The 24,142-nt window shown below is 41.3% G+C and overlaps 1 protein-coding gene across 2 annotated transcripts in view; it reads left to right on the forward strand.

Annotated features, from left to right (window-relative positions):
- The window catches only part of Mer (ezrin/radixin/moesin family protein merlin), a 47,826-nt gene that overhangs the window by 20,642 nt on the left and 3,042 nt on the right, over positions 1–24,142 (forward strand). Inside the window, exons 13-15 of one of the 2 annotated variants that reach the window (XM_037426344.2) lie at positions 875–986; positions 1,642–1,826; positions 3,288–3,447. In XM_037426344.2, the coding sequence (XP_037282241.1) occupies positions 875–986; positions 1,642–1,826; positions 3,288–3,447 (457 nt within the window). The remainder of the gene's footprint in view (positions 1–874; positions 987–1,641; positions 1,827–3,287; positions 3,448–24,142) is intronic. The other variant, XM_037426352.2, reaches the window with a different exon arrangement.

Below are 24,142 nucleotides of genomic sequence, written 5' to 3' on the forward strand. Positions count from 1 at the left end.
CAATTAGAAAATCAGTGTAGCAGGCTGACAGAGCATGTGTGGAATTGAGGAAGTTTGACTCGCTACAGCAGAATATCGAGCCAGTAATGCTTGGCCACACCAGAAATTCGTGTCTGTATCATCCGGGGATGAAATCTCATGAATAGAGATGCATTCAAAGGAATAAGGTGTGCAACATTGTGTGCAAAAGAAGCTGGATCAACCACACCATCAGATGGTGCCACTGCAGAAGTGTTCTCGTGATCACGTGCAAAGCTGCAGCAACCCCAGTTACAGTATGCATAGTCAGATGCTAGATTCCACAAGACCTGACAACCATGAGGGGGAAACAACTTGAGGGAAATTTGCTAGATGAGCTTTTGTTGATCGCACAACCAAGCTGAGCACCTAAAGCTGCAAGCAGTGCTGGGTAAAGCTTATGTTAATTTAGGCTCTGATGTAAGTCTTCCAGTCAAGATTACGCTGATATGACATGTACCTTAGAACTTTTTCGCTTCAATCCGTGAATTCCCGTCACGGTGGTCTAGTGGCTAAGGTACTCGTCTGTTGACCCGCAGGTCGCGTAATCGAACCCCGGCTGCAGTGGCTGCATTTCCGATGGAGGCAGAAATGCTGTAGGCCCGTGTGCTCATATTGGGGTGCACGTTAAAGAACCCCAGTTGGTCGAAATTTCCAGAGCCCTCCACTACGGCGTCTCTCATAATCATATGGTGGTTTTAGGACGTCAAACTCCACATATCAATCAATCAATCAATCAATCAAACCTTTGCTAATTATTTTAAAGTTTCATGTTTCGTGTAGTCAGCGCAGTTTCTAGGAGCAGTTGACTTACATTTAATACATTCGTTGTTTTGTCCACTGCTGCATTTTGCAGAGCCCAGGAGGCTCATCAACTGAAGGATGAGCTCTTCCAGGCCCGCCTGGCAGAGAAGCAAGCCAAAGAGAAGCTTCTGGGGATCTTCAGGAGCCCCTATGAAGTACGGACGGTATGTGTTTTGTAGTGGGTGGGAGTTTGGAGCCTTGCAGATCTGAAAAAGCTTATGCGTATCTTGTTTATTCTTATATTTGTAGCTTTTGGGGATTTTCACATAGTAGGTGTCATCAAGGAAGAAAAGGAACTTGAAACGTTAAAATACAGCTAACCTAGATCGTAGCATTGTGTTTATGGGATTCAGTTGCTGTATGGCTTACAAGAAAAAATCATAATGTTTCATTTAATTAGATTAATTGATGTTTAAAGCCCTCACATTTATTTATTCTTCTCTTTGCAATAGGGTTGCCTTATGAAGAGTAACTTGATTTACAAATATGTTTGTTTCATGCATAGTTTTGGACTTGGTGTGCTGTGAAAACTGCTGGAAAGAATGCCGAACTGTCAGCTTATCTTACAACTCGCTTACCCGAGTCCACTTGAAGGCTTCTTTTTCTCTCAACAACTGATTACTAACTGAGTGGCCAGTCCTCTATCTTTTACACTGATTTTATTGCCTGTGTTGGGCCTTGAGTTTGCCTTCCGGCTACTTTTTATTTTATTTTACTTTCTTTCTCTCTTTTTATTTACGGTTATTTTCTTTACAGTAGAAGATGTGTGCTTGTTGTAAAATTTGGTCGTTCTCTTTCTCGACGCCATTCGCGCTGAAGACTTACGAGAACTCGGTTGTGGTGCCCGATGTGCCAACAATAGCAACAAGCAACCTGCCCGCTGGTCTTGATCATAGCAGCTTCAACCTTGACAGTTCGATGCTGCATTCACCGATCAGCGTCAGCTGCGACTTCACCACGGATGCTGACATGGCTCAGCTTTCTATGGAAATAGAAAAAGAACGGTGAGGGGATTCGTTCCTTGTAGCTTCTGTGCTCTCTGTATTGCAAAGTTCAAATTATAGCGGTATCAGCCATGTGATCATCAGTGATCCATCAAAGATACATTGCCAGTGCACAGCAGTACAGGCCTTGCACAGTTAGAAATTCGTGAGAGTTTCGTGTTAGCACGAACGAAAAATTGCTCTCAAACACTCGCATACATTTTTTAGCAGTGTGAGGAGTTACAACATTAGTGTCCGAAGCCCCATTTGTGTAGTGTGTATACGTAATTGCATGCAACCATTTACAAAGGAGTGCACGTTTATAAGAGCAAAGGCATAAACTATGTAGTCATGCCGTTGCTATACCTCTATCATAATTTTGTTGCAACAGTTAGAATGGATTGAAAAACCTCTTTTAAACTAGAGGGAGGCGCATGTCCACTGTGTGGTTAAGCGGGACTTTAAAACTGTAATAACATTGTATAATGTCGTAGGTTTTTCACTTAGTCTATTAACAATCACTGGTGTTGAGGCGGTGTGTGTTCACTACTGTGGTTTGTCAGACCCCCTAAACCACTCTGATCAGGCCGCTCCGACTTTCATATTGCGCAAATAATAACTGCGTGTCTGGGTTCGTAAGCAGCGCTTTACGATAATTTGTGAACTGCAAAGCTTGTATGGCCATTCGCCCGTTATCAAATGCAGAACATTGCCATAATAAGCGGTGACAAATTCCACGTCACTGTCGCAATGTCCAGTTGTCGCAGTTTAACTGAAGAATATGGTGTGTGTGCAGAATTTACGTAGGCGTTATTAATGAAGACTTTTTGAGAGCATGGAAGTGGACACTTGCTGGAAAAGAGGACCAGTGGTGTAACTTGCGTTGTGCATTTTTTTTACTGTCATGATGTCAGACACGTTAAGTTGACAGGCTTCTCGCCATTGGGTTGCGCGCAGTCCTCGCAGATTGAAACTTGACGCCACAACTTTTGGTATAACAGTTGATGTTCACTATCGAGGTAACCGCATCATGGAATTATGAATCTGGCTACTAAAGGTAATGTGGTCCAGGTGTAGTTGTTTGAGCCGAAATAACGTATGACATAGACTGGAGGTTGTGGTTACATTAATTACCTAGCCCTAAACTGTATTATTTCAATCTGTGAGCTCTGTACACTTGTTGCAGACGAAGAGAAGAGCTATACGCATCTTTGTGCCATTGAGATATGGATACACGTACTCAGTCTCAGTTCACCTGCTACGCCTTGTGTTAAAAGGAGGTGTGTCCTTTACACTTATTAAGCACCCAAGAAACTGTATAACAACAATTGTTCTCTCGTGCAAGCATGCTTGCTAAAGGACATATGTTATTGAGACCATTTCTTTGAACTTTAAAAGGTTTTCTCGCATCTAACGTGTCTCGTGACAAGTGTGGTTCATCATTCCAGTTAACTTCATTTTTGCTTTACCTGTTGTGCACAGTGTGGAGTATCTGGAGAAGAGCAAGCATTTGGCTGAGCACCTGCAGGAGCTCAAGTCCGAGATCGAGGTGCTCAAGGTGGAGAACAAGCTCACCTCCATGGACCTCATTTACGAGGATAACGTGCTGCGAGGAGAGAACAAGTACTCAACTCTTAGGAAGGTGAGTGCTGCATGACAGCTTTGGTCAGAGCCCGAACCTTGCAGTGTGAAACAGTTGCTCTTGGAAGGTAAATCTTGAGCATATAGATGTCAGTATTTATCCGCATAGCTGGAATAGCATGCAGAGTAGCAACGGTACTTGGGTAAAGCAGGTGGAGAGTGTGGGATGTATAAAGAAAGGTGAAAAAATGGTAGTAGCAGGACACTAATGCTTATACCCTGCTTCCACTGTGGGGACACTCAGTGTCACAACTGTGAGTGCTCAGATCTGCACATTGGCAAGTAGCTGTTGCGCACTCACAATCCTCCAGAAATAAAGTGAAGTGTTTAAAAAATGTGTGAAATAAACTGTTTATCACAAGGATTTCAAACTCGCCTTAGGTAGCAGGCCGCAGTCAGAATATTGAGTCCTGCAAGGACATCCGAATAAAATGCCAGCTAATATTTCCCTTTGAAAGGCCTTTCTCATGCCTTGTATATGGGAGTAATTTCTGAAGGAGATTTAGCATCAGCATTCGAAAAACATGTTGATACTAATCTCCAGAATGGCTCAAATCTCGGCTCTGACTCCACTACTGTGTTTCACGGCTATGTTTCGACAAATGGTGACTGATTGGGGTGTCTAATGAAAAAAAGGCTAGAGATCAATCACATACATGTATAGTTATTGATCGCAGTACGTTAGAAAAGAATCCAAGTGCCATTCAGCAAAGTTGCATAACTATTTCTTTACGAAGCACTATATAACTTAAGTTTTAGTCACGTCCGCTTAAACAAACAGACGGCCTTTCCTGTTGAGTTACTTTCTTGTGAGAACTTCTTTCTATTGCACTTTGAAAGCTAGTTGATTACTTATCTAGAAAACTTTAAAATATATGTATAGCATATATAGCTTTAAGAGAATTGTGTACAGGCTGGGCCACTGGTGAAAGGTCCGCAGGCCGCATGTTTGAGACCCCTGGTTTATCGAAACAGTCTGGTCTCCTGAGTGGTACAACAATTTTGTATATTTTTGTTCGGCATCGTTCCTTGTGTAGGTTCCTATGTGTGAACAGTAAAAATTGGCATGATATAGACTATTAAGTAAAATAGATTTGTTAGCGTGATAGGAACTTTTATCTTGTACGTATACTTTTTGATGTTAGGTGTTACCGGAATACCAGATCGCATTAACCATGTTACTGGAGCGCATGTTTTAGAGAAGTTTTAGCTCCCGATACATAAACGCTCATGTTGGTACGTAAGCATTTACCATTATGTTAGTGGAAACCTCTAAATGGTGATAATAACTGCATTTAAACTATATTTGAGTGACATCAGATTAAATCATCGCTGCGGCAAAATCAAAAGAGTGGATTTTAGAGTCTACAGTATCTTGGTATACGCAAAGGGCTGCAAAAATATACCATCTTACCAGACGATGGTGGGGACATCTTGTGACACTTTGTGCAGCCATAGTCATGGACACGTTTACTGTCGCATAGAGTTTATCAGGTGAAAAATGATTAAGAAGGTAACTCATTCACACTTATGCTGCTGCAAAACATTTACACAAGAAGTAAACCTTACAATGCTTTTGCAATTAGAACTTTGTGCTTGCCTGGTTCATTTTTACCCTCCTAGAATGTGTCATCTATCCAGCCTTTCGTTGGCTTGAGGCCTTTTATGTTTACGGCTTTAGTATTTTAGGTCACTCTAAGTCGGCCGAAACGAGGTGATCACAACTGGCACTCATGCATCAGCTTATTTTGACTCAGCGGCTGGTGTCTCTGCAAAGCGGATATCGCGTTTAGCCATAAACACGAGTGGATCCGCGAGATAGGGCCGTAAGCGTAAAGCCTATTTATCAAGCAGTCTCCGTCGCATAAGAAGTCTACGTCCCATAAAAAGTCTACATTTTGTAAGGGCCCACACTTGTGCACATTTCTTCTGGTATCCCATAATGTGGTACAGTAAAGCATGCAGTAAAATGCTTTTGAGTTGGAATATATACGAAATCACTCAGCTCGAATTTTAGAGTGCATGGTTACATTTGGGCTGTCAAAAAACTATCATATGTACTCTGTGCCACTAAAGCTTGGGCTTTGCTGAAATAGAAAGTTGCAGAAAGCCACAGTAATTCAGGTGTATAGTGGCATTCAGTGCACTTGTACAGTGTTGGCATATTCAAAATGCACAGATGCACTGTTGTGAGGCCTGCAGTGGCTGGCCACATTACACAGGCTTTGCTTTTTAAACTATCCTTTGGAAAGGAGAAACACCGTAAGGCAGGACATTGATCACAAGGAGGATCGCGGGGCCTCCCTTTATCTTATCCTTAAAAACAATTGGAGGTTCAATGTTCTACATTACTGTGCTTTGCTGTGGGAACTCATCGACTCTAGCTGAGAGGTAACAATGCTGAAAAGATAGAATTAAAAAAAATAAAGGCGAGAACGTCAGTTTTTAAAAACGGGATGCAGTGCCGAAGGTGCATTGGCAAATTTATAAATGTCGCACCGATTCCCACACAAACTTAAAATGGCATTTCATCATGAGCTGAAAAAAAGAAGTTTGTCAGGATATTGCTCTGCTTTACCTATTGTGTAGCTGTTGCTAATGAAATTTTTTTGGGCGTTGCATATATTGTTCTTGTGCTAGCCCTGCATTGTACAGCATTATCAAAGTAACCATTATCCCGCCCATTAATATTAATTATTGCCTTATTAGGTCATACACTTGTGTCTTATGTTATGACCCAAGTTCTGTTCTGTGTTTTCTTAGATTTTTTTTCTCTATAACATTGAATGTTTGAGTCTTCTGACAGCCAAATTTATATTACTGTAAAAATAAAGTGTGTTTTAAATGCACTGTTAATTTTTTTTAAACATTGCTACATATTATCTAACACTTGACAACACCACTTCTAAGCTTTGTCTGCAGCAGATGTTAAACCCCAGATATTATTATTGTCTGCACCAGATGCAAATCTGTTGTCTAGCATAACAATCTCTGTCATCGAAAAATTTAAATTCTTAGAACAAGAAAGAGTAGTAGTGTCATACTGCATTTTTTCACGTATAGTATGCCTCTACTTATAACCCGCAGACCCAACAGTAACTCATGGAATACATTTTTAGAAAGATAAAGATTCTAACGTATTGACGTGAAGCTACTTTTCTTGCATTACTGTGAAGTATTATCATAAAGCTGCTTTTTATAACAAAACTCTTTATAAACTGTACCCCCACTTTAGCTCCGAAGTTTTTGTGTATTTTGTGGGGTTATATGCGGGAGAATGCCATAAGTTATCACCGTAGATAAATAGTTCAATACCATGAAAAGAGATCTACAGCACTTTCTGATTAAAAAGGGGCAGTTTAGTGCTAAGTAACAGCATACTTTTTTTCCACCGTATAGTCTGGTTGACATCAGTGTAATTCAACTACAACATGTAGATCAGGGCCAACATTATCTTTAGAGACCATATTTGTTGAGACATAGCTGGATATCTCTAGAAATTTCAGATAGTAGTCATAATACTGAAAAGTTTGATGACGCATTTCAATCTGCGGATACTGCACACCCTTTAAAACAGATATCTGATTATTGTTGTGATGTCTATTTTTCACACTATTTCTGAATAGTCATCGATATTCACGAGAACAGACTAAATATAACTGCTGGTCAGTAAGAAAAAAAAAAAAAAAGTCAGGATTCTTCAAGAAGCCACACACGACAATGGTAGGTAGAAAGCTAGGTAAGCAGATGGAATTAATAAGTTGGTGGTGATAAAATAACCTTAAATTGAGGACGACGCAGCGAGCAATGGGAAGAAAAATGGTAGGTGGAACCTTAAGAGACAAGAAGAGAGCAGAGTGGATTAGAGAACAAACGGGGGTTAAGGATATCATAGTTGAAATCAAGAAGAGGAAATGGATATGGGCCGAGCATGTAGCGCGTAGACAGGATAACCGCTGGTCATTAAGGGTAACTGACTGGATTCCCAGAGAAAGCAAGCAGGTTAGGGGGAGACAGAAGGTTAGGTGGGCAGATGAGATTAAGAAGTTTGCGGGTATGAATTTACAGCAGCAAGCACAGGACCGAGTCAACTGGCCGAACATGGGAGAGGCCTTTGTCCTGCAGTGGACGTAGTCAGGCTGATGATGATGATGATAAAATAAGGCTGCCGTAGTAGGCAAGCTATCAGGTTAATGGGAAAAGTACTTGCTTTGTAGTAGTTTTTCTCCGAAAATGGCACATACCCAATGGAGGGGTTCGGCTGTGTAGAAAGTGAATCTTCCTGATACTCTCTGCATTGCTTCATTCTTAGGAGGCTAGTTAGTTAATTAATGATCAAAAATGCCAATAGCCACATCAGAAATATGTAATGCACGCACAATTTAGCAAGAGAATTGTAGTGGACCTAGTCAGGCCGGTGATGATAGCAGTGATAGTCTGATAGCCGTACCTGCGAGCTCTCCAGATTTTCGGCAGCTTGTCTTTCCGACTACATAGATAGGGCCATAAATCTTCAATAAACAACCCTAACCCCTATTATGGCAAGTGACAGAACTAAAAACTTTTTGGCCTTCAGGAACCTAAATGGCTAACTCTACCCACTGATGTCAAGGGAGGAAAAATTGCCATGCTTGTGTACGGTCTTGGTTATTAGTTATTCGTGGTTTGGCATGTTATCTTTACGAGGAACTTATGATGACATTGCACTGCAGCGAGTGCACAATTAGTTTAACCACTGTACGATGTTATGCAGTGTATCACACCAGGCTACTAATGTTGTTTTGAATAAAAAAACTTGACAATAAAACAAGAGAGTTCAGACAAAAAAAGATGCTCAACTTACAACTTAGTTCGAGAGGCATGAAGAAATCCTGTCGACAGCAACCGCGCATGTGCCGAAACTAATGTGCCCTTGAGAAATACTTGTGAACCAAGAGCAAATGTAAGACGAACAAAAGTTGTTTTATCAACAAGTTCTCACTCTTCAAAGCCACGCATGTCTCGCTAACTAGCCAAGCAGTTAACGATTTTAGGGGCTGCTAAGTTCCGGAGGTCACGGCACACACTTTGCCCTGCATTCTCGTTTCATTAATCACATGCGTGTGCGATGATTACAAGCTTCTGTATGAACACTGGCATGTCATCCTCTACTGAGTGAACTGTGTATTTTGTTATTGGGGCCCTGAGAAGGAAGAAATATAAATGTGTGATTTCTTTTCCACCTTCCCATCCCCCCCTCCCTCTTTTTTATTTTGCAAACCTTTTGATTTCCGAGGTTTCGAGGTTGGCAGGTATGAATAGTGTAATAGTTGTACTAGTAAAGAATAAGTTCCAGCCAAGTTTAATCAATACCCTACTGCTCTTTGTTGCTTCTCTCATTGATGGGGAAACACGGATATTGAATTGGGAATGCCAGGCTCAGCACTGTATTTTGATTATCGACATGCTGTATTTTCGTGTTACACAATACAGCAGCTTCTTATGGGTAGGGGTATAAAGTGCGGAAGACTCTCAAACGGAGCTCTCTTAAACAGAACTGCTACTTATTTGGAACAACTGCCTTATATATAAATGGTTTAGCACTTGAATTTGGCACCCTAGTTCGTCTCTTGGTAAACGGAACTCTTGCTAAATGCAGTGCATCTTTCTGGTCTCTTCAAACTCTCATTTAATGAGAGTTTATTGTAGTAACATTGTTTCGAATGATAACTCATCTATGGCTGAACTTTAGGACCGTAAAGGAAGGAGGGCACCTGAGTACTGAGACACATTTCAATTGATAGGGCATGTCATAAAGGAAATGTACTTCCTTTAATCGATCATACAGACATTTCCTTTTTTCTTAAATGCAACCTTGAGCTGTAATGTACCAGCCATCTGTTTCACTTCTTTTAGTGGAATTGTTCTGAAGTGCTCATTTTTTAACATTTACTTTTTGTCTGACTCATGTTGCTGGGAGACTATAAAGAGCCTTGACAGGCCGTAGCAGTGCTTTGTATCAGCATTGTTTTTAATTTTGCTTCCCGTTGTCAGGGAAGCTTTTCCACCAGCTGTTGGAATACACCTTCACTGTTAGATTGAGCCTGAATGCCCTTGATGCATCAGTGCGCATGAACCTAGTTATTCCAAAAGATTGACAAGTTCTCAGTTGTACAGACTTTATTTATTTGTTTATCTATTTATTTATTTATTGTTAAATCATTGCAGGCACTTGTTAGTTTGCAGGTTAATAGAGGAACGAGTTTCGACGAAGTGTAAATATATTCTCTTCTTTGTAAATATTGCATTTGTTATAATCATTCTTTCATAACTGTGTTGGCTTAAAATTTAGAAGAAAAGGACCTTTTTGTCATGTTACATAGATTAATTCACACACAATATTCAGCATGTTATTGTGATTATTGTGGATAAGCCCAGCTTGCTTGCTTTGTAGATTTTGAGCTCTGAGTGCTAGTAACTTGAGCCACATTTTATATTGCATGTCTAGATTGTGCTGTTGCACTCTCCTGGCCGTATTTGTGGTTCACTTATTTTTTTTGTCGTGAATGCAGTAAATTCATTGTAAGTAGATCTTGATAAATCTGTGCATGATTCCATCATATCTGTGAAACAAAAAAAAATTCATTCTATCAATGCTGGTGTGTCATGTTCCTCTAGCACAGTACTGCTTGGTATTAATAGTTCCAGGTGCACTCTCCCTACAGTACTATTCCTATAAAGATAGTAAGAAATAGAGCAACTTTATTATTGATTGGCCTAATTCTCGAGCAATTACGGGCAGATGATTACAAAAAGATGTGCAGCCTAACCTTTATTGTAAAAGAAAAAAAAAAGTTGTCAGTAACTCAAAACAACCTCAGATGGCTTGATTTTGATTCACCTTATTGTGCTGAGTTGTACGTTCAAGTTAGTTGTGTGTTCGCTTAATTGTGCATTCAAGTTTACACTTAAGAACTACATTGCACACAGAAATGTGTGAGAAATTTGGGTGCGAGTTCAGATTATTTTGGCTTCAGATTGCTTCACAGAGGTTGAGGCTGTTAGATCAGGTTGGGCTCAGATTAGAGGAAATAGTAACATATATATAGCTGAAAACAGCGGCACATCATGAACTGCCTTCCACTTTTGGGAACCTTTAGTATGTTTAAATTCCATCCGGGATGAACTTTACCGTGGAAACTTCCACTTTGAGCAGAGGTCAGAGCGTAAACTGGCTACAATGACATTGTCATTGCTAGGGAACTGCACAGTGCTATAGCTGTGACCCGAAACTTTTGCCAGGCATTTGTGACGGCTTTCATCTCCCGCATCTCAAGGTTGCATGCAACGTAATTAAGTTTCACAGTTCTCGGTGCTGCTTCTCTCCACTGTGTCAGCTTGTGACGATGTGTGTCGGATTGATGGATGACTCTGACCCCCCCCTTTTTTATCTAAAAAAATTTATTTGTCCCATTTTGTTCGTGCAATACATGAATCACAGATGTGGTATGGATGCACATTAAATAAGGTGAAAGAGCCACTCCCTATGTCGCGTCTTGCGGATGCATGAAACTTGAATAGACCTGACACCGTTGAAGCATACTCTGGCTCTAGTGTTACCTTTTAACATTCATGAGTCCTGTTCTGCATAGGCTCCCATAGAAGTTGCAGTTGGAAGTACGTCAGCTACTGTGTTTGCCAATAGAATTCAGCAATGCGTATGGAAATTAATTACTAACAATGAGTGTGCTGATATATGAAAATATGAATTGAATATTCAGTTATGTCAAGTATTTATGAAATAACTGCACTCAACTGGAGTTTCGACAATACGTAATATTCTTCTGCATGTTAAGTACAATTCTTGTGCGTTGGGAGTCATTTCTTTAAAGCGAAAGGGAAGCAGTGAATCAGTACAGGATGATAAATTTTACTCTGAAAACTCTTGTGTCGTTAATTTTACTATCATAGGCTTAATATTGACGGAGAAAACAAAGGTAATAGTTTTATCACTCATTTTCATGCCAGAATCTTTCATGCACACAACGTCGCATATTTCAAGATGCATTTTTTCGTGTTATGGTGGCATTGGCCTTACGAAACTTCCTGAAACTTGGTATGCTAAATGTTTTGCCTTCTCAGAGCACAATTTACTTCATTTTTACCAATCAGGGAGTACGTAGGCCCTAGTAGATGCCGTCAAAATCTGTCTCGTCATGGCTATTTGTGTGAGAATGTCAAGGTGGCATCGCCGTCAATATCTTCATTATGCTTTTTTCCCGTTTATCAAGTGTCTTTTTGCAGCAAGCATGGTGTTTTTTCCATCTTGAAAGAGTAATTTACTAATACGAGAGAAATTGTTTAGACGTACAGAATACTATGGTCCAGTTTGTTCCAACTGGTCTAGTTTCTGATCGTGAATGTCATTATAGATAAATATGTCGTTGAACATAAGCTTTATTTTTTTTATATGAAAAAGAGAAGGGCTTGGTATTCTGTAAACTTGCATAAATGTGAATAAAAGAGTACATGACATCTTATTTGAAAGTCTCGCTATTCACCCTTCTATACCAACTAATTATAATCAAAAGAAGAATTAGAGCAACAGTGAAAAATCGGCATATCCCACGTACCTTGGGAATCGATGTTACGCAAAGCATGCGCATGTAAGGTGACTGTGTTGTAATTTTCTTATTGAGTGAAACTTTGCAAAGTGGCACTGAAGAACTGTACAAATGCATGCACAGACATATGTTAAACAGCCGCATATGTTTTATATAACCAGTTGTTTACACTCGCGTAACGATGCCAACAGCAACATGGATCATGACAGCAGCACCAGAACCGGTAAGCTAAAATGGAGGGCTGGTGCCCACGAGTACTGTAGCCCTGGACACTGCTACATAAATAAACTTAAGCGGATGACATCTGTCTACAATTGATGTTAACCCGACATGATGGCTGTATCGTAGGAGCAAATATGTAATGTTTATGAAGTCGGAAAGCCAGCATTGCAACCACAGTTGTCGTTTTACGAACATTCGAGTCTGTTTGAAAAGTAGTTGCAATACCTGGCGTGGCTCTGTGTTAGAATACTTGCTTGCTACGCGGAATACTAGGGCTCGATTCGTGCTTAGACCCTGACATTTATTCTTTGCATTCATTGGGTCAACGCTGCACATTTCAGCTTTTTCTTGATGCTCTTGCGTTAAAATTAGCCATGCGTGTTGGAATCGTTCCTGGTTAGATAGAAAGTGTTAATCACCTGTGGCACATACCCACTCGTGGTATGTACCACTGTCTGGCGGACAGTGTTTAATGAAGTTTGTGATGCGATGGTATTTTGACATAATTTATTTCATGGCAGCTAGTTGTATTCATCAAACCATCTTATCTTACCGTACTGATTTTGGTTTACAAGTTAAGAGGATGATCACGAGAGCACCCAGACATAGGTGGCTAGACAGACAGACAGACAGACAGACACGCATACATGCATACATACTCAAAGTGCCTGCAGTACAGAAAAAAATGCTTCACATTTAATAAGCCTTAAGATTTTGCAGCATGAAGCTGCTCAACTTTAAACAAAGCATTAACTTATTTGACACAAGCTGTATATTTGAGAAGCATTCAGCATCTGCTTTAAAATGATGGCTCCCAGAGTGATTCAGCTGGCTGAAAGACAGAATTTTTGCTGGGAAGCACTCGAAGAGGCCTTGCAATGCTATTCTAAGTAACGATCAGTTGACCTCTTTAAAGGAGTTTGTGGCTTCACAAATCGATTGCAACAAATATTTTCAGATTCTGTCTTGTATGAGTAGAGTTGAAGAATTAGTTGCGCAGTTTTAAGCACTTTCTCCTTTTACACCAGCAAGTGTGCTGAAAGCTATGCGGGGTGTGGGAGGCATGACGAATGGACAAAAAAAAAAAAAAAAAAAACGCCAGGCTTGCGTGGAAGGCGCAGCACTGTCACAGCGAAAGCTAGAAGAGTGGCCTTTCAGAGCCTTTTCTAAACACTCATTGTGTAACTTGTGCAAGCACACTTGCTTGATGCACACTATGGCATTTATAATAAAAATTTTAGGTTAGTAGGCCAACATTCGCTATGCTATTTTTCGTCATTCTTCTGAGAAGTGCGGTATCCGCTAAACTATTGCGAGAAATTTTGTGCCAATTATTCATGCAGTGGCGGACAACAATGAGGAATTATACCTAAAGGGGAGTATGCACCACAGTTAATAGCTGAACAAAAACAAACTTTTGTAATGAGTTTGAGTATTGGACGACCCACTTGTTACGGTATTCGCATTGTGCGACGACTGCTTGTTGTTTCGCTGTTTTAAAACGCTTTATGAGTCGTATTAACGCGATTGCTTTCCCGACATCAAGCTCACCTAAGGCAAATTTGCCAACAAGTCCCAAGGACAAGCATAGCTCAGTGGTAGAATACTGTGCAGGCACCCAGCGGACCCGGGTTTGAGCCCCGCTGTGTCATCGGTACTAGGTTTTTTTTCTAATTTCGCGCGATGTAATTACGGACACTGGCGGCGGCGGACAACAACTACAGTGCTGCACGAGACCTGAGTTGTTATCTAGACGCTTTTGTACAAACACATTGGGCCATTAAACCAAGTCCCTACGGTCCATTACAAACTAATTTGAGCTCTCTGCATAAACTGTGTAATTTATTATACGCTTTAAAGCTGCAAATCGCTGCATATCACTGCGGATCGCTGCGACTCGACCAAACACGTTTTCAACCGCCCATTCACAGAGTGACTTGCTCTGCCCACTTAATGTCGATGTGGCTGCGTATCTGATCGGATGTGTAACGTGCGGCACAGGCCCCGTGAAGGTGGAGCTTGGCCTCGAGCTCCAGTAGTGGTCTAATCAAAAATGGAATATGAAAAAGCCATTTCAAGCACCCTTCAAGAGAAAAGTGTGCAATCACTAACTGACAAACTTCATTGTAAATTCCATGCTACATGATGCGCTATGATGTTCAGGCCACATTGGTCTTTTCAAGCCTTGCAACATTTTCGGAACATGGCCATAAAATGCCGCTGATGAGTGGCAGTGGCATTTTATGGCCATGTTTCGAAAATGTTGCAAGGCTGTTTGAAACAAAATAAATTTTTCAAATGCGTGTCAAGTGAGAAACTGTGGCAGTCGTTGGCCTAGGTAAGGTTGCGTTGCATGCAGAATGATTAGTTCATTCTCAGCTGTTGCGTGTGTGTTCACTTTTGCTTCAGGCCGCAGGGACATGTAGTGAAAGTGGCTCGGCTCTAGACCAGCTGATGTAGATTGACGGGATTTTTGGTTGCACGGTCTGCACACAGGACATGCAACACTTGTGTGTTCTGAAATTGTGCTGATATTTTTTTTTTTTTTTTACGTTTGCCTTTATTTTCGCTCTTTGTTATGTTCTTTCTTTCACCAACCCAGTGCATTGGGTTGAAGTACCTGGATCGAGGGGCGTATTTTTTTTTTCTGTTTATTGGTGGCATTGCAGCTCTTTTGTGATGTTCAATCCTGCCTTATTGCTAGTAAAGTACTTAAAAAAGTGGTAGGACTATTCGGTTCGCAATGTAGTCTAGCGACAAACTCGCCAAGAACTCTAGGTATTTATGCGCTTCATTTTATATTTGTTTAAAGTTGGCTGCAGTTAATAAGTTTCGTCTCCAGATCACGCATTTCAAGTAATAAAATTCAAGTAATAAAGGTGTTCGACTTTTTATTCATTTTCATAGTTTTTCGATGATCTGTGCAAGTTGCATAGCGTTACAAAATTTTCAAACATTTGAAATGTTTCGCTACAATAATAACTTTAGCCTACAGGATAAGAGTTTTTCAGGCTAAGCCATATTAGAATTCTTTAAATGAAAAATTGCAGAAATGCTTGAACGAGGTGTTTATAGGTATGGTAGTAAGCGTTGGTGACGCAGTCTATGCAGCAAATTAAGTTTCGTAAATTCTACCATCTGTCAAAGCTGATGGTATAGTAATGTCTTTTTGCGGCTGATAATCACCTGAGGTTTCTTGGTTTTACATTGGGTATGATTCAATGAAACTGTCATTCTGAAGTGGCATGCTCCAGAAACAATCCTTCGGAAATTTCACCTCTATTTTGCAGACATTGCCCAAATTGGTTATTATTCAGTTGAAGTATGAATGGTATTTGTCAGAAGTTTAGAAGCCATAGTGCATGTGTGAGGGCCTTTCATCATTCTCGTGGGTACCTGTGCAAAACTTGAGTTATTTGAGAACACAGTGATTATAAAGAGAGGCAATGCTTCTCAAGAGCCTTGAAAAAAAAAAAAAGGAAGAAAAGCTTGGCGAGTCTTGGTTGTAGAATGACCTTGCTTTCTTTTACTTGTGTGTCATCTGCAGATGCAATGTACTACGTCTCAAAAACTGAGCACAGAATATGTTGGTGTGACCCCCTCGCTGAATTGGTGAAATCTTCCGTAGACCTTCATTATGGCCTTGCATTATTTATGTTTATCATTTACAAAAATTTCTGCCTTGACTTCGTTTGTAAGGGTGAGCACTCAGAATATCCTTCGAATCTTAGAAATATGGAGGCCTGAAGGTTATGGGACAATTTTGTACGAATGTTACTGTTTCACACACACACACACACATGCACATACACATTGCTAATGGTGCCTCTAATACGTCTCCATTTGGAGACCAAGCACTTAGTCACTCCGCAGCAGCCTATGTGCTGCATGTTTGTCTTTGCTGTGCAGTGGCATTATTACTGTGAAACTCCAAGAATGTGATGCCAGTATTTGCACACACAGCTGCATATTTTTTTATTGTTGCTAGAAGTCGTTCATGTACTGCATTCATCTGTGTTGCAACTGCGTAGCCAATTCTCTCTATGCCTCTCTCTTCCTCACTTTTTATTGTGTTTTGCAATGTCCCCATTTCCTGTTTCACCCGTGAAACGATACTGGCTCCCTAGCACTCTGTCTTTCTAGACAGCTCTTGCTATGCTTTCAATAGGGCACAGTTTCGTCTTTATGGCAGAACCCTTGTTTTGTCGGGGACAACATGCATGTTATTTCGAAGGTGTGCTAAATGGAGGCCGTGAGATAGTTAGTAAACTAGCTGAGGCTAAAAAGGTGAGAGTGATTCTTGTTGAAAAAGTATTGCTTCTATGCCTCAGGCACCACCATTGTCATCGACAGAGCGGGGTATAGGAAAGGGGTTAATCCCCCCTTTCCCCGGCTCGCCTGAAGGAAACTGCAGGATGTTTAAATCAAGTTTATTCATTCACTCTACATAGAAGGGTACATTTGCCGTTCTTCCTGCTCTTTCTAAGGGGTGGACAAATATGGAATTTCAGAACTGAATGTAATGCAACTAGAATACTGTTAAAATAAATTTCTAATAATAAGGCAACAACTTTTAATACAGGCCTTTTATTTTTTGTTTTTATGAAACAAATAATCACAAGCTTCATTAAAGCAATATTTCAATTAACTTAACTGAGAAAAAAAAGTTATTCAAACTGAGCAGCAACTACAGTTTTCTGAAATATTTTGTAGCTGCAGGCTCAAATATAGCAGTGAATATTCGGGGTGGTACTGTGTCGACAGCATTTAAATTTAAAAAAAACTGATACAGATATTAACCAATTTTTATGGGTTTGCATCAGCATATTTTCACAATGAAAATAGTTGATTGCTGGCACTTTTGCTTCATTGACACTCGAGTTTTAAACAAAAATGCCTGCATCCTCTGATCAATATGGCGTCCAGTGGTGCAGTCAAAGGGTGAAACACCAAGCCCATACCTTCCTTGCCCCCTTCCCCAAATTCTGCCTATGCTTCTGATGGCGCCGACAGCGTCTCAATTACGTAAGTACGTGAGCTGCATGCACATGGGTAAATCGAGGAGAGGAATGTGGTTGTAGGCAAGGGAATGAAATTCGTGTGAAAAAATTGTATGAACCTTGAATAGAAATGTAGGAGTTACATGCTTTTTATGCATTTGTGTCAGAAAGTAGCGCTTTACAAACATAACATACAAGCAATAGCCTGTTTGAGGTCAGAACTGTTTTGTTGACCTTGAGATAAATAGTGACAAAGGGAGGGGGGGAGGGGAGCAGAGAGTTTATTCGCCATGCTGGGGTCCGCATGCGACCCGCCGGCCACATGTGGCCGACCATGTGCCTTATCATAGGGCGTCGGCACCAGAGGTCCGGAGTTCGGATCGAGCTGTAGGAACATTTTTGTTGGCGTTTGTTTCTTAATTTACTTACAAACTCAGTGTCGCCACCTTCCCCCTTTCAGTGCAGCTCCCATTTGCGCTTGAAGACTCGATAGACTATGTAGACGATTTGTCAGAGCTGGCACTCCTTACGTATTACAGAAGAGACTATACATATAGGTGACAGACGGCACAGATATCGGAACACAAACAAACTGCGCTTGTATGTGTCCCGTTCTTACTTTGTCATGTTTGCTGGCAAGTTGTCATAATGGCAGTTCTTATGGCTGACACAATACGTGTAAGCCTTGGGCAGGCGTTTCTAGCTAGTTCTAGTGCTGCGTACGTAGCGTCGGTAACGGCGTGGTGTACGCAGGAGCGTCACACTTTGCAAAGAGGGCGTGCACAAAACCTCAGAAACGCGGGTACATTATGTACAGGGCTGGTTAAAAATGCCCAGTCCAGTATCCCCATGTATTATATGGAAGCGTAGCCTGGGAACATTTGACACCGCCTCTTTCCCCCAGAGCCGTTACAAACACTATGTGCAGAATACATGAAGTTAGGCTAAAACTTGCATTGATTGCGATGGTGTGTAAACAGGCGTTGTGCAGGCGCAAGTCAACGTGGAGACAGGCCTATGTAATGCATGCACGTCCACCTCAAGAGAGAGAGGATGGAGGGATAGAAAAGGGGAGGGGTTGAAACCACTAACTAGGATCGCATGGTCGAAAGTTTCAGATTTTCGGAACCCTCCACTACAGCGTCTCTCATAATCATATGGTGGTTTTGAAATGTGAATTATTATTTCTCGAACGTGCATTGCTTTGCGAGATTGCAAGAATCTGAAAAAAAAAAGTGTTTGCTAAGATTTCGGCAGCTTAGTTTGCCTCTGTGCAGCAGCAGTGGCATGGTTTTCGCTTCAAGCCAAGGTACTGAATTCGCGAAGACGACATGACGCACATAATTAAAACACATTACATTTCGCGAGAAGATAAGCTCGCTCCAGGTTTGCCAGTTTCGTTAATGTGGTTAACGCTTTTTTGATCTTGGGCGCGTAGAAAATATTGAAATTTTGACGTCGGTGGGCAGCCCCCGCTACTCCGTTCCATTTTTTATCAGCTGCCCACACAACGCGCCCTTCGCTTATGTAATCGCTTGTCTTCCCCATTTGGCTGTCCGTGGTGGGCAGCGTTTCCAGACTTGCTCGCGTGCCAGTGCTAATCACCATTACGCTGTTGCTGAGTAATGCTTTTGTAACCACATGAGCTTGCGTGGGACGAAGGCTTTCTTTTCAAGTACCGCCACGCATGTGTCGTTCTAACGTGTTTGCGTGTCGTTTTAACGTTAGAGCAAAAACCAAAATTCGGAATGTTCTGTACACTTCTCGTGCGACATTTCGCCACGTATCTCATCACGGGATGAAGCTATACAGAACATGCCGAAAGAGCGGTTTCGTCTTATGTTCGGTTGTGCGTTATGATGTTGGCTTTAATCGCAAGTGTGCAGCCACACTTACAGTTGGGAGAAAGATTTTACTGCATCACTCAATATCTCTAAACTTTATTTGTTTATTATCAACATTTTTTTTTTTCATTACACTACTTACAGACCTGATTGGTAGCTATAAATACCAGCTCCCTGATGCATATATGCATTCCTTAATACGTGTGCCAAAGCAGTGCATAATGCACTGCTAAAAAAAAAAGTGGTTGTCAGTACACTTTCACAGCATCAGCACTCAATGATGTATTGATTGTCCTGTGCCGTTTGCGGAACTCGACCACATAATGTACGCACTTTAAACGTGATGACCTCAGTCTACTATGTGTGCGCCCGCCCGTAGACATTGGTGGTTAGTGCTACTTTCCGGCACCTATAATTCTGTGTTGTAAGTAAGCCGTGTATTGCATTGGCAGCAACGTGATTTCTCATCTATTGTTAAAAACTGTCACACCATGTGCCGCCATCTGTTCAGACCGAGAACTAGCGAGGCTCTCAAGTCGCATTCTGTTCTAATGCATTGTAATCTTTTGTCAATAGCTGTCTCGCCAGGTGTCACTACCTGCTCAAGTGGTGTGGAGATACTTTGTGTCGGCTGCAAGAAAAATGTGAAAACAATAAAACGCGAGTCAACGAAATGCCAGTACGTTCGACCAAAAATACCTGTGGAATACGTGTAGCATTCTCAGATTGTCAGGGTTTCAAAGCGAATGAAAAGTTTAACTGGCCTGCGGTTTATGTGAGGAGAAAAAAAAAAAGCCGTTTACAGTATTTGTGGGGGCGAAATCGAGGGGTGATATTGACAGTGCAAGAGCCGGTAGATGTTATAACGGTACATTATCAAAATAGAAGCTTACACTAAGGAAGAAAAAAAAGCTGAGAGGGCAAACGACATAGTGAGGTGTCTAGAGTAGTATAAGTCGAGCAATACACGATTTCAGTGAACATTAGAGAGGACTCTTGGCCGCCAAAACACTCCATCATCATCATCACCATCAGGTGGTGAACTGCGAGGTTCACTCGACACCTTCCTGTAGCACGTCGACGAAATTTCAGTTTGGCATTTCGCTGATTATTGTGGCCATGCTAAACAGACCGCTCAAGTACGGGTTAAAAAAAAGTTATATATATATATATATATATATATATATATATATATATATATATATATATATATATATATATATATATATATTAGAGGATGATTACGGAGCATGAAATATAAGTCTCACGATTAACTTGTCTTCTCAACCTCAAACCCATCAAGGCATTATCGGAAGGGTGGGGGTGTAACTAATTGGCTGTTTTTGCTGAAATATGCGCGAAGAAAATAAAAAAGAACGTTGTTTAATGGTGCTGTCAAGGTCGTTCATATTTTAGGTACATGAAGTGTATTGTTGCATTATCAGATAATATTACCTAAGAAATAGAATGACCTGCATGGTTTCAAGTGAATATAGCTCTTCGCATTTAGTATTTGAATTCTTAGAGAAGCACGTTCAGCCAGGATACTTAAAACACATTTCTTAGTCTTTCTTTGGATACTTCAACGCAGTTTGTCTGTCTGTTGGTGTCTGTCCAACAATTCAACCACCCGGCAAAAGTTTAACCTCGTCCTCAACGCCACACATTTTGATCTGGTCAGCCGCTGATAATTGTCAATGAAAAAGCAAAATATGCATAATAGGTAATCAATAATATGTAATCAATAACATCAGTAGGTAAGCAACAGGTAGTGTGTTTCTTTTAGAAAACGTATAGTACGCAGTCCTAAAGACTGCAGCGTTTATTACGCTGCGCTGACAATGTGACTTAAAGGACGAAAAAAGCGGGTGGTTTCCTGCGTTTCGCTAAAACGACTGCTGCCACCTACCAGTAGCTCTCCGTTCTAAAGGGGGAAAAAGGGGGGGGGGGGGGGGCTGGAGACCCTTAAGCTTAGCCTTTAAAAGTTGAACGCGATAGCTATATTCTGTTCCTGTGCGTACTTAAAACACTTGGCGCATGAAATCTTTTCGAACTTGCTATGCAATCACTACGTGGCCTTAAGGGCGCAGTAACATGTGTGTCTTTTGCAGTGGGTGACTGGCTTTAAACTAGAAAATCGTTATGATAGCCCCTCTGTGGTCTGTCGCCCGATGACTGTACGCTTGTACCACGCATTATTACGGTAATACTTCGTGTTGTATTGTGAACCACATGTAACGGGGCGCGTGTGTTAGGTAAAGCATGAAGGTTGCTGCATTTCAGAGCCGAGGAAGTTCTTTTTCACTGCATTCACACGCCGAGGCGTGGCTGTGTGGCGGAACACCCGCTTTCAACGCAAACGACCCGGGTTCGATCCCCACTATCACCCAGAATTTTTTATTACTTATTTTATCTGCATCTTTCTCGATTTTTCGGTCACGCAAATATGTTGATTTTTCGCTCACAACTGACGACACCGACATTGACGACGACGCCGCCGCAGTTTCTGCGAAACGAGCTTTTTAACGCTATCACATTAAAGCTTTTTTTTTTTACATTACTGCAAGATGTTGCCATATCTTATAACGCAGCACTCGCCGATCATCTCTCGCAGAACGTCAGATAAACGTTTCATTGTTTCTCCGCTAACAGAAAGCTATCGCCTTCCGATGTCTTTTGCAGGGAAGCACGCACATACACGACTATTATTATTTTTTTTTTCAATACCGGTCGCAAGGGGCCGCTTTCATAGTGGGGAAGCTTTTTTTTGCGAAACTTTTCGTGCGATAAATTTTACCCAAAAAGAGACGTATTCATTTGTGAAAACAGCGTTTACAAATGCAGTTTGCTCGCAATGTTACAATAAGAACGTAGATGTGACCCTCGATCGGGATATGAACGTGCATAAAGGACGAGCACAATGCGGGACTTGAATAAATGTGGTCGTTATTTGCATTGTCGCCGCCATGTTTGTGCACCAGCACGAACGTCGATAAGCCTATATGCGTAGGCGAGAAAACGTGACAGGTGCGTCTTGCGCCGTGAAACGAATCGTTGAAGGCAACCTGCCGATACAAAGGTACAACTACCGGCGTCGAGCGGGGGCCAATGAGCGATAAGCGCGTGACACTGTTGTGCACTGACGTCAGTTGCCGGCGGCGATGCGTGTGGCAGGGCTGGGGAATCTCGTGGCGGAGTAACTGGTGCCGACCACAGCACCGCCCGCCTAGAACTGCCAGCGCAGATGGAGCGGTGAATCCGCTCTGTCGACTGCCAATCTCAGAAATGGGCGATCCAGCGGCTTGAGGGGGCCCTGGCCAGGCAGAGGAGAACAGGAACTCGTGACCCGCAAGCGCGGGAACCCAAGTATCCCCTGTCGGGTCAGGTTCAACCCTCGAGGCCCAGTGTTTCTAGGTCTGCATAGACTAGAACATTAGAAGGGTATAGACCGCGCCCTGTGAGGCCGGCACCTATACCCCACGCAAGATCCTGTGAATAAAGTATTTTCTCTTTCTCTGACGTCAGTTTGGCCGCCATGTTTGTGCACGACAGCCACGAAAAGCTAGTTCCATGGCGCCAGGTGCAATCCATCTTTTAAAGCAGTTGCCCATACCATAAGTAAGCCGCTTTCACATATCGCTAACACAATTCTTAGTTCAGGAATTTTTCCTGGTGAGCTAAAGATTGCGAAAGTATCTGTCATCTTTAAAGGCGGTAATAAAAATGACCTTAATAAGTATAGGCCTATCTCATTATTACCTATATTCTCTGAAATATTTGAGCAAGTCATCAACCTACGACTTTCAAATTACTTATTGCAAGAAAATGTGATAATACAACAACAGTATAGCTTCCAAAAGAAAACATCTACTGAAACAGCACTACTGGATATTAAAGAAAAAATACTTGACAATTTTGAACATAAATTACTTACCATAGGGATTTTTCTCGACTTCAAAAAAGCGTTCGATTCGGTTAAGCACCATATTTTATTACAGAAACTCCCTTCATATGGAATTGGAGGAAAGTCTCTAGAATTTATAAAAAGTTATCTAAGCAATCGGCAACAGTACACCAGTCTCGGCGACACTAAGTCAAACGTAGGTAATATCATTTGTGGCGTTCCACAAGGATCAATCTTAGGGCCTTTGCTATTCTTGATTCATATCAATGATCTACCTAACATACCGCTAACACCCGATGTTGTTCTCTACACGGACGACACCAATATATTCTTCCCCGGTAATTCCCTCAATCACCTTGAACAACACGCAAACCTGTGGCTGACACATCTATCTGACTGGCTTAAGTGTAATAGATTAGAGTTAAACACCAAAAAAACTAAATATGTTTTATTCCGCCCACGCAATAAGGCTATAACAAGCGAGCCTACAATAATATTTGAAGGGCAGAAAATTGAACGTGTCACAGCGCATAAATTTCTTGGGATACTTTTTCAAGAACACTTAGACTGGTCCTTACACACCAACCACGTTCGTACCAAGATTTCCAGATCCACGGGTATAATCTGCAAATTGCGACAACTCCTCCCTCTGTGGTTGAAAAAACAACTATATTATTCCATTGTTCACTCATATCTCCATTATTGTCTTCTTGTATGGGGAAATACGACTAAAGCAAACACTGACAAAATTCACACCTTGCAAAAAAGAGCTATACGACTAATATCAGGGGTGTCATTCAGGCATCATACCGCGCCTCTCTTCAAGGAACATAAAATACTTACGGTAACCAACGTCATGAAACAAAAATTAGCAATGCTTATTTATAAACAGGTACGAACTGATCGCTCAGGGTTTTATCAGAGGCATCTCCCGAGAGATCACAGTCACAACCTACGACACAGGGTGTACACATATGAGAAACCACGTACAAATTACGGCACACAAAAACTATTGTATCAAATTTTGCATTTTCTGAACGAACAACCGATTCTAGCTTCTCTAATTGACAATACAGTCTCATATGGCATTTTCAAAAAGAAGATACAGGAACACTTCCTATTT

This window comes from Rhipicephalus microplus, chromosome 3 (assembly GCF_043290135.1).
Source record: "Rhipicephalus microplus isolate Deutch F79 chromosome 3, USDA_Rmic, whole genome shotgun sequence".
NCBI lineage: Eukaryota > Metazoa > Arthropoda > Arachnida > Ixodida > Ixodidae > Rhipicephalus > Rhipicephalus microplus.